The 11,080-nt window shown below is 61.0% G+C and overlaps 1 protein-coding gene across 3 annotated transcripts in view; it reads left to right on the top strand.

The window, feature by feature from the left end:
- RNF220 (ring finger protein 220) overlaps positions 1–7,714 on the top strand; it is a 208,570-nt gene extending 200,856 nt beyond the window's left edge. For all 3 annotated transcript variants that reach the window (XM_038760201.1, XM_038760202.1, XM_038760203.1), the window contains 7 exons: positions 877–973; positions 1,198–1,284; positions 1,574–1,629; positions 1,780–1,858; positions 4,871–4,979; positions 5,149–5,223; positions 6,348–7,714. In XM_038760201.1, coding sequence (XP_038616129.1) covers positions 877–973; positions 1,198–1,284; positions 1,574–1,629; positions 1,780–1,858; positions 4,871–4,979; positions 5,149–5,223; positions 6,348–6,419 — 575 coding nt within the window. In that variant the 3' untranslated portion in view covers positions 6,420–7,714. The remainder of the gene's footprint in view (positions 1–876; positions 974–1,197; positions 1,285–1,573; positions 1,630–1,779; positions 1,859–4,870; positions 4,980–5,148; positions 5,224–6,347) is intronic.
- The last annotated feature ends 3,366 nt before the right edge of the window (positions 7,715–11,080 follow it).

An 11,080-nucleotide genomic window follows, 5' to 3' on the forward strand; every position in this document is an offset into this window, starting at 1 on the left:
GTAAGCGCTTAACAGATGCCATTATTATTGCTATTGTTTTCTCCTTTGGGTCCCCAGGACCCCGACACCCCGCCTCCAAAAACGCAACAGCAGCTGATTGCCCATCAAATCCTCCAGCCTCGCTGGAAGCAAACCTACGGTAGGGAAAGGGGAATTTCCTGCCGTTTTGCCCCAAGCACCCTGCTTGGGTCATTAGTCGGGGAAATGTTGGGAGCCCCTTCCCGTCCACCCTGGTGCCCACACGGGCCCGGCACCCTGGCGTGCCCGAGGCGGAACGGTTGCTGGGCATTTTCACCATCGCGTGGGTTCGGGGCACTCAGGCCTCTCCCATGGAGCTCTGAGCTCTGGAAGGTCATTTTGAACAACCCCCTGCCTCCAGGCAGCCCCACTCAGCCCCAGGTCTCCGGGCTCATTACGGTCGCCAGAGGAGACCAAGAGAGGCTGCAACTTCCGGGCTCATCTTGGGCAGAGATGAGCTACTCTGGCCCAAGACCACCTTGGGCTCATCATGTTCGTCTTAGAGAAAATAATAATTGTGGTACTTAAGTGCTTACTGTGCGTCAGGCGCTGTACTAAGGGCTGAGGTGGATGCAAGCCAATCAGGTCGGACACAATCCCTGTCCCATGTGAAGCTCACAGTCTCAATCCCCATGTTACAGATGAGGTAACAGAGGCACAGAGAAGTGACGGCCACACAGCGGACTAGTAGCGGAGCAGGGATTGAAACCCATGATCTGATTCTTGGGTCCGTGCCCTATCGATTAAGCCATGATGCTTCTGAAAGGGCTGGCAGCCCTGGGCCCGGAAAGTCGGGGGTGGCCAGGGTCACGAGCCCCACTAACCTCTGGGGTCTGTGCGCCCGTCCCGTCCCTGCAGGCTCCGGATTCATCATGTGCAGCGGCAAGGAGAACCCCGACAGCGACGCAGACCTGGACGTGGACGGGGACGACACACTGGAATACGGGAAGGCACAGTATCTTTTTGGAGGGGATCGGCCCCGAGGGGAAGCCCAGCGGGGGGCTGGGGGGGATGGTGCGCCACGCCAGGGAGCTGAGGACCCTTCTCCCTGTGGTCCGGACCGGCCTGCGGACCGAAGCCGACCCAGCCCGGTGCCAGCCTCCCTCACAGGAGCGGATAAAGCGGCTCCCTCGGCGGCGGTCCCTGCCCCCGCAGGGTTTTCCTTAACCGCGGGCTCAGGTACACGGAAGCCGACATCATCCCGTGCACCGGGGAGGAGCCCGGAGAAGCCAAGGAGAGAGAGGCCCTCCGGGGGGCCGTCCTGAAGTGAGTCCCAGGCTCCGGAGACGGGAGGGCCCTCCCTGCCGCTGGGGAGCCCTGTTGGAAGACCCGAAGGCTGGGTCTTCTGCCTGGAAGGGGGGCCCCTCTCCCTAAGCCCCCAGGCAGCTCAGAGGGAGGGAGAATGTGCTCCTGCTACCCCCATATCCACCCCAGAATCCAGGGGTGTCTTCCCTCCGGGAGAGCGGGGTAAAGGGGTTCAGTCATGGGAGACGCTTCCCCCCCGGCCAGAGGCCAGCCTTGGGGTCTGACCAGCCGGCTTCTCTTCCTCTTTCAGCGGGGGCACCCCCAGTACCCGGATAACCCCAGAGTTCTCCAAGTGGACCAGCGACGGTGAGTGAAGTCCCCGAGAGGGGCGGAGGGTCGACCCGTCCCACCCCAGCTGAGGCCTCCGCTCCCTGGGGCCGCCCCCGCAAGCCCCGGGAAGAGACTAGGGTGGTGACGGCCGCCTCTCTTTTCTGTCTGTCCGTCTGTCCTTGGCAGAGATGCCCTCGACGAGTAACGGGGAGAGCAGTAAGCAGGAGGCCATGCAGAAGACGTGTAAGAACAGCGACATTGAAAAGTGAGTACGAGGAGGCCGGCGGCACGCCACGGAGGCCTTCCCCCGCGCCGACCGCCGGAGGGGAGACGGGCTGACTGGGGGGTTTCCGGTGGGCAGCCCGGGCCTCGGGGGGGAACGCTCCCCAAAATGAGAGAGGTCAGACGCAAGGTGTTCGCGCCCTGCCTTGGCCCGTGTTTCCTGGCTTACATGGCCCGGGTGCTTTGGCTTCTGGGTGTCTCGCTCTGTCTCTGCCTCGGTGTCTCTGATGAACGGATAACTGGGATCGGACGCCGGGAGCTCTCGGGAGGGGCTCCTGTGGAGCCTGCTCCTCCTCCTCCTCCTCCTCCACCACCGCCAACCGGAGCTGTGATATATGGTGACCCAGCCCGGCAAGCTAAATTGATTCATCTCCAGTTTCTGTTTCTTAATCTGGAGCTAAATTGGTTTCATTTTTCTTGTCCCGGGCGGTGCTCGCAGCCGGTTTTCGGCCGAATCGCCCGCCTCGGCCATTCCCGGCTCGCCTTCTGGCTTCGGGGTTCCGGGAGGCCGGGGGCGAGGCGGGGGGCGGTCTCCCCGCGCCGTCCAGAAAGGAGCCAAGGGCCCGAGGCGGGTCCGGCTCTCCTCGGGCCCGGTGACCGGCCGGGGCCCGGGCGCCCCGGGGGAGCACGTTGGCCGGACCCCCGCGCCATCCCTCCCCCGGCCTCCCTGCGCCGGGGCCGCCGCTGCCATTTTGAAACGGAGGCTCCCCGGGGTTAAGAGGCAGCATCTTAATTCAGAGTGCCAATGTTCAATTTTGCTTCCTGCCACCAAACTAGATTGCAGGCCAGCGAGGGAGTCTGGGTCCCTGGCCCGCTGGGTCACCTCCCATTTGTTTCCCTCAATTTTGTGTTGTCATAAATTCATTCCAGCCCGTTGTGGTTGATCAGTTTATCTCGGTCGGGGCAGGGAGCACTGCTAGCATGATATATGACATGAAACATTTTAGCCAGCCTCTCCATGAATCACTCCAGCTGTTTGGTGTCAGCATGAAAGCAAACAGGCCGGCCTCGCCGAGCGGGGCCCGCGACGAGCCCGGGACGGGGAGAGACATGACGTATGAATGTTTATTTAATAATTCTCTAATATTTCCAGCCGAGCGTGTGCCTTTGGAGAGGGGGGCGGGGCGGGGCCGGGGGAGGGCTGGCACTCTAATCTGGAGGGGCCGCTCATAAATCAGGGAGACAAGATCATTAATCAGGGACGGAGCCCCAACGGGGGCGGGGGCAGGAGAGGAGGGACGGGGCTCGGCGGCCACGTCCTCGGAGGCCCCGGGCCCGGCGGGCTTTGAGATCTAAAGCGGATCTCGAGTCTCATCCCCCCTCGCGGGCCTCGGGCTGGCGTGGCGTCGGATTCCCCCTTTCAAAGTGGCGTGGCCCTCGTGGGCACGGGGACCGCCGGCCCGGCTCCGGTCCGGTTCCCGCGGGAGGCGGGCTGGGAGGGGCCCACGGCGAGAGGCCCATCCCGGAGGGGTCAGTCGGAGCGATCCGGGTCAGTCGGGACCGTTGCCGTGTCTCTGCCCCTCGACCCCGGTCCGGCCCCCTTCTCCTCCTCCTCCACCCCATTCCCATCCCGAGACCCCGTGTGCTGTCGTCTGGGGAGTCGCTTCCTTGGAGGGAGAAGTCGACGGGTCCGTCGCAGTGTGAGATTTGGCTGGGCCCGCTGAGCTGGGGAGTCAGCGAGACGGCAGGGACGGGGGAGGACGCCCGGAGGTGGACCGTACTTAGCCGGCCGATCGGGGAGGGGCGAGGGGAGACAGATGGCCGTTTCCGGGGAGAGGTTGGAGTCGTTCCCGGGCAAGGGATGCACAGGGTAGAGGGAGGCCAGTGGGCCATGGGGTCTTCGGTGGGGCAGGAGAAATGTAGGTCCTCACGTCTCGGTTCGATGAGGGGGCCAGAGCGAGGGGGTCCGGATCCCCATTTCCCAGCAGCCAGAGTTGAGACAGAGCCTGGGTCCGGCCCCACGTATTGGGGTGGGGGTCCTGGGCTGGGCCGAGGCACCGGTGCTCTGAGATGGGTGGGCTGGGAACGGGCCTCGCGCTTCTCTTCTTACTTTCTCAAGTGCTCAGCAAGGTGCGCTGCTCCCTGGGGGCACTTGGCAAATACCCTCCCTGCTGTGGTAGGGCAGCGCCACAGGAGGCCCGCCCCCCGACTCCTCAGCCCCCCGAACTCGCCCGGGCAGGGGTACCCACGGGCTCTCCATCGGGATTAGGCCCCAGGTCCCAACGGGTGGGCCGGCAGGACTCCGAAAAGTCTGAGTGACCCACACGGGGGAGGCCGGGCCCCTTCTCCGTGGTCCTCTGCGGTGGTCCCCCGTGGGCCCGGGGAGGGGGCGAGGGGCACGACTCGAGCTGCTGAAGCGCCTCGGGGTTAGCGTCGGAGCGGGGGCTGCCAGTGGCAAGCGTGAGGAGTTGCCCACCTACTCGTTAGCGGGTTGCGTCGGGGGCGTGCTGTTCTCCCTTCATCTTCAGGGGTGGGCAGGGAGGGTGCCCATGGTTATCCCCAGGCCCGCGGGGCTGAATGGGTCCTCGTTGGGACCCCAGCTCCCAGTGCTCCACCCCACCGCTCTCAGATTTCCCCGCCCCTCCCTCCAAGGGTTCGGCTTGCCTTGATTTCCCTGATGCCGCGCCACCGGCCGGGCCGCGACTTACTTCCTGGGGTCGGGCTCCGGCCCGGGACGAGCCTCTCTCTCCTCACCGCCCCCGGTTCCCCCTTCGGCTGTTAATAAATGTATATTTAACAATGTCTGGAGCGTATGAAGTGATAATAACTAAATCAATACGGGCCGCATTGATTGGCCGGATCCCTCCGGCGGGCCACCCGCCCCGTGATCTCCAGCCTCCCGTCCGTCAGGCCGTTCGTTGTCTGCGGGGGACCGGACGGGGGAACCCCGTTACCCGGCCGCCTGGGCCGGTGGGCTTTTCGGCGCCGGGGCCCCGCTCCCTCCCACCCCAGCCGGTCACCGCGTCGTCACCACGTCTCCTTTCGCCCCGGGCAGGATCACCGAGGACTCGGCCGTGACCACGCTGGAGGCCCTGAAGGCCCGCGTGCGGGAGTTGGAGAGGCAGCTGTCGCGCGGGGATCGCTACAAGTGCCTCATCTGCATGGTGCGTTGGGGGGCCGGTGGGGGGCCGCTTCTTCGCTCCCCCGATCGGAGCGGGGAGCCGGGGCGGACCTGAGGGGCGGGGCCCGGGGCCCTTGGGCAACTGGGCGCTTCCCCCGCCACGGGGTGACCAGGCGTCTCCACAGCTGCCTCTTTCCCCCCACCCCTCACAGGACTCGTACACGATGCCCCTGACGTCCATTCAGTGCTGGCACGTGCACTGTGAGGAGTGCTGGCTGCGGACTCTGGTGAGACGGCCGGGGGGCGGGCGAGGGAGGGTGGCACCCCGACGCCGGGGCTGCCGGCTCACCGGTATTGACGGGGGAGCCACGCTGCTGCCGGCGGGGTCCCTGGAGGTCATGCCCGGGCACCACAGGTGGACTTGGCACCGAGGGGCCTCAGTTTAGTAAGGGACGGGTATCTCCCCACGCACCGTCAACCCTTTCCCGGGCACCGCCAGGCGCTCCCCGCCCTCCTCTGGCTCCCGGTTAGGTGGCCCCGGGGGCCGGGCGGCCCACGCCCCGGTGCCCCAGCGCCCGGGTAGGGGAAGCAATTAATAAAAGGGGCCGCACATCGACGCCCCAGCAGCCCGGCCCACTTGCCCCTTCACAGATCTCCCGGCTGCCGTGGCATGTTTCTAATGTAGCCATTAAAATGTAGCCCGAAGACAGCAATAAAAACCCTGGAAAGCCTCCGCGCTTTTGTGTCTTGATCAAAGTCAATGTGTGTAATCTCATTAAGGCCCCCAGCCCCCGCCCTCTGCCAGTTTAACGGCTCCGCAGCTGGGCCGCACCAACCTGCATTGTTCTCATTAAGGTATGTCCCTTTCGGTCGGGCACAAAGGCGGCTCTTGTGTGTTTAACAAGCGAGGAGCCGTGGCCGGGCGCGTTTAATCATCGCCCCGCCGCTGTTCCCCGGGGCAGCCCCCCCCCCCCCCCCCCCCCCGACGCCCACCTCCCCGCGCACACATGGAAAGGTTTGCCAGAGAGGCGGGCAAGGCTGTTCTCTCCAATAAACCGTGGGTGGGAGTCCCCCGGGCAGCCCTGGTGGCTCCCAGCTGTGCGGGCACCGGCGCCCGGCGATGCCCAGGCCGCCGTCTGGTCGGGGGAGCCGAGGAGGCCCGAGCGTGATCTCCGGGGAGGCAGAGGACGGCTAAGGGGTCCCTGGCCGGGCATTTGCGCGCACGCTCGGGGCTCCAGACTTGGCAGGTGCCCCTCCCGGCCGCAGAGCCAACCATCCCCGTGGGAAGGGGATGTCGACCAGCCGGCGGTATTTATCGGGATGGGGAAATCCGAGATGCTGCCGGTGTAGCGGATCGCCGCCCCCGAGCTCCCCCTGACCGGCTGTGCCTGTGTCCCCGTGCCGCCCACAGGGTGCCAAGAAGCTGTGCCCGCAGTGCAATACCATCACGGCTCCCGGAGACCTGCGACGCATCTACTTGTGAAAGAGGCCCCGGCTCTGGGAGCCTTCCGTCCTGCGCATCGCCCCCGGCCCCGGGGGAGCCAGCCCCCGGCCTCAGCGGAGACCCGGGGCGGGGGAGAAGCCCGCACGCAGACACACACAAACACACACGAGGACGGTGGGGCCGAACCAGAGGGCGAGGAGCAGCGAGCACACACCCCCCCCCACCCCCCCCCCATCCCTCCCTCCCAACCTCCCGCGGAGGATGGCGGTGGATTTGAGTCGTCCCCCCCCACACCCCCAGCTCGGCGCCTGAGGCCCCGGGGCGCCGCCGAACGCTCCCTGCAGGGTCCCGTTTCGGTTGTGTTCGTTTCCGGTTTTGTCGACGCGCGCGTTTCGGTTGCGTTCTGTGGTGTTCTCGTGGCGAGGCGTCGGAGGCGGACCGGGCCGGAGCCTCACGGAAGCACATGTCGGATAGAGACTGTATGTTTACAGTGTTGTGTGGGAAAGGCGGCCGCCCTGCCAGCACACGCCCCACCCCCCCCACCCCCGTCGGGTGGAGTATTATTATTATTTTATTATTATTATTATTATTCGGTTTCTCCATTGGTTCCTCCCCCCCGCCCCGCCCCGCCGCCCCGCCGTTGGTTTTTTGTCGTCGTTGTTGTTTTAAGGAAAAGATGGCGCGGAGAACATTAAACCCATATTTTTCTTGGTTCTGCGAAAGTTTCGGCATTAAAGTCATTAGTTTAAGAACAAAGTCTATATATACATATATATAATATAAATGGTTTAATGTTCTGTGGTGTATATTTCTTCATTCAGATATGAAGTTAACAGCTCTTAGTAATGGCTGTAGTCTCGCCCATAACTTAAGTCTTATGGGGATTAGGGAGATGGGGTTTTTTTTGTCATTAGTCGTAGCTAATGGGGCTATTTATAACGAGCTCTCCCCCCCCCCCGCCCCCAGCCCTCGCCCCACGTGCGTCACCGCGAGCGGACGGAGCCGGTGGCCGCCCCGCTGCGGCGTTAGAGACGGGAGTCCCCCGCGTCCGTCCTCCCTTCCCCTCGCCTCTCCCCGTCCCTTCGGGGAGAGGGCCAGACCGGGATCCGGCTGCCGGACCCGCATCCCGCCCCGGGGAGGGACGGAGGGGACCCCCCCCCCCCGCCCCGGAAGACGAGGCCGTCGGGTCAGCCGGAGAGGCCCACTGGCCACCGGAGACGAGGAGGCCGGGCCGCCCGCGGAGTGATTCTGTGTCTGTAGATTCCTATACCGAGGTACTTGTCATTCCCGTTTGTAAACTACATTTGACATGGATTAAACGAGTGTAAAGTGCGGCTCTGTGTCGTGGCCTCTCCTTCTGGCCCGTCCGCTCCGGGGCCGGGCCGCACGGCCGGCCGCGCGACCCTCCCTGACCCCCCCCGGCCCTCCCGCTGGACGCTCGGCCCGGCTGGGCCGGGAGGACGGCTGGTGAAACCGAGGACGTTGAGCGCTTCCTGTGTGCGGATCACGGTGCGAAGCGCTGGGGAGAGTGCGGCGTAACGGGTGGTAGACTGTGAGCCCACTGTTGGGTAGGGACCGTCTCTATATGTTGCCAACTTGGGCTTCCCAAGCGCTTAGTACAGTGCTCTGCACGCAGTAAGCGCTCAATAAATACGATTGACTGATTAATAGTGATAATGATGGCATTTGTTAAGCGCTTTCTATGTGCAAAGCTAACTTGTACTTCCCAAGCACACAGTAAGTGCTCAATGAATACGATTGATTAGTAGTAATAATGATGGCATTTGTTAAGCGCTTACAATGTGCAAAGCTAACTTGTACTTCCCAAGCGCTTAGTACCGTGCTCTGCACACAGCGCTCAATAAATCAATCAATCAATCGTATTTATTAAGCGCTTACTGTGTGCGGAGCACGGTACTAAGCGCTTGGGAAGTCCAAGTTGGCAACATAGAGAGATGGTCCCTACCCAACAGTGGGCTCACAGTCGAGAAGGGGAGTACGATTGAATGAATGAATGAATACAAGGGGATCAGGTTGGCCCACGGTGGGGGGCTCACAGTCGTCATCCCCATTTTACGGATGAGGTCACTGAGGCTCAGAGAAGTGAAGTGACTTGCCCGAGGTCACACAGCAGGCATGTGGCAGAGCCGGGATTCGGGATTGGAGAAGCAGCGTGGCTCAGTGGAAAGAGCCCGGGCTTTGGAGTCAGAGGTCATGGGTTCAAGTCCCGCCACTTAGCTGTGTGACTTTGGACAAGTCACTTCACTCTGGGCCTCAGTTATCTGGAAAATGGGGATGAAGACTGAGCCCCCCCGTGGGGCAACCTGATCACCTTGTAACCTCCCTAGCGCTTAGAACAGTGCTTTGCACATAGTAAGCGCTTAATAAATGCCATCATTATTATTATTATTACATTTGAACCCATGACCTCTGACTCCAAAGCCCGTGCTCTTTCCACTGAGCCATGCTGCTTCTGAATGTTCCCTCCCCACCATTTTCCTGTGCGTGGGATTCTTGGGACTCCCCGAGGCCCTCGCCATCACCAACATCTGACCCCGGTTGAGACTGGAGCGGGCGGAAAAACGTGGCCAGGGACTCCCCGAATCCCGTCCGGACCTCCAGGCCCCATTGGGAAGCAGCGTGACACAGTGGAAAGAGCCCGGGCTTTGGAGTCAGAGGCCGTGGGTTCAAATCCCGGCTCCGCCACTTGTCAGCTGTGTGACTTGGGGCGAGCCACTTCACTTCAACGGGCCTCAGTTCCCTCATCTGGAAAGTGGGGATCAATCAATCGTATTTATTGAGCGCTTACTGCGTGCAGAGCACTGGACTAAGCGCTTGGGAAGTCCAAGTTGGCAACATCTAGAGACGGTCCCTACCCGACAGCGGGCTCACAGTCTAGAAGGGGGATGAAGACTGTCCCCTCAGGGGACAACCTGATCACCTTGTATCTACCCCAGCGCTTAGGACAGTGCTTTGCCCGTAGTAAGTGCTTAACAAATACCAACAGTATTATTATTATTATTCATTCATTCATTAAGCGCTTAGTACAGTGCTCTGCACACAGCGCTCGATAAATATGATTGATTCATTCAATCGTATTTATTGGGCGCCTACTGTGTGCAGAGCACTGTCCTAAGCGCTTGGGAAGTACAAGTATCATCCAACCTGCGGGCCGCCGTGGTCCAAGGGAGAGGCGCCGACCACCCCCGTGTCCTCAGTCTACTCGGTGGCCTCCGGGTCCCCCTCTGCGCGGCCCCCAGGCCCAAATGTGATTACCATCGAGCTGTGTGTGCAATCTGGGTCGCCCTCTGACCCCTGCGAGGCAGGGAAGAGGAGCGCGGGGCAGAGGCTGAAGGCCCCGGGGGGTCACCGGAGCCCCAGCAGATCCGTGCCCGTCCCATTAGAGGAGGCCCGGAGGGGCATCGTGTTCCCGGGCCGTGACCGGGGTGATGGGATGGTGCGGAAGCGGGCAGCGGGATCCCCGCCGGGCCCGATCCTGCCCCGGCTCAGCCTTCCCCAGGAAGGAGGGAGGGCTGGTCGCAGATTTCATTCATTCCATCATTATTAATTGATAATAATCATAATTATCATGATCATACTCGTGATAATGATCATAATTAATTGATGATTCATTCAATTATTAAGACTGTGAGCCCCCCCGTGGGACAACCTGATCTCCTTGTAACCTCCCCAGCGCTTAGGACAGTGCTTTGCACATAGTAAGTGCTTAATAAATGCCATCATTATTATTATTCAGTCGTATTTATTGAGTGCAGAGCACTGTGCTAAGCGCTTAAGGTTACTAAGGTTTGGGGGGTAAGGGGGCTGCCCAGGGTGGCACGGCGGGATGAAGGGGCAGAGAAAGGCCCGGAGTCTCCCTCGGATGATGGGGGCCAGGGGAGGGTAAGCCCCCCGCCCTCTGCAAGTCTTTTAGACTGTGAGCCCACTGTTGGGTAGGGACTGTCTCTATATGTTGCCAATTTGTACTTCCCAAGCGCTTAGGACAGTGCTCTGCACATAGTAAGCGCTCAATAAATACGATTGATGATGCAAGTAGCCCCTGCCCTAAGCCAGGACCAGTGGTGGGGCCCCTCTGCACACAGTAAGCGCTCAATAAATACGATTGAATGAATACAAGTCGACTGCATTGCACACAGTCCGTGTCCCACGTGGGGCTCACTGCCCCTATTTTATAGATGTTCCCGTTTTAAAAATGTATATAGATGTATATTCATTCATTCATTCAATCGTATTTATTGCTTTGCCAACTTGTACTTCCCAAGCGCTTAGTCCAGTGCTCTGCACACAGCAAGTGCTCAATAAATACGATTAATTGATTGATATTGAGCGCTTACTATGTGCAGAGCACTGTACTAAGCGCTTGGGAAGTACAAGTTGGCAACAATATAGAGACAGTCCGATGTATATATAAACAAGCTCCCGTTTTATAGATGAGGTCACTGAGGTTCAGAGGAGTCAAGTGACTTACCCAAGGTCACTCCGCTAGGAGTAGAACTCGGGACCTTCCGACTTTATAGAAATAATAATGATGATGGCATTTGTAATAAAGGGTGCAGAACCAGCGCTTAGAACAGTGCTTGGCACATAGTAAGTGCGTAAATGCTTAGGAGAAGCAGCGTGGCTCAGTGGAAAGAGCCCGGGCTTTGGAGTCAGAGGTCATGGGTTCAAATTCCGGCTCC

Source organism: Tachyglossus aculeatus, chromosome 18 (assembly GCF_015852505.1).
Source record: "Tachyglossus aculeatus isolate mTacAcu1 chromosome 18, mTacAcu1.pri, whole genome shotgun sequence".
Taxonomy (NCBI): domain Eukaryota; kingdom Metazoa; phylum Chordata; class Mammalia; order Monotremata; family Tachyglossidae; genus Tachyglossus; species Tachyglossus aculeatus.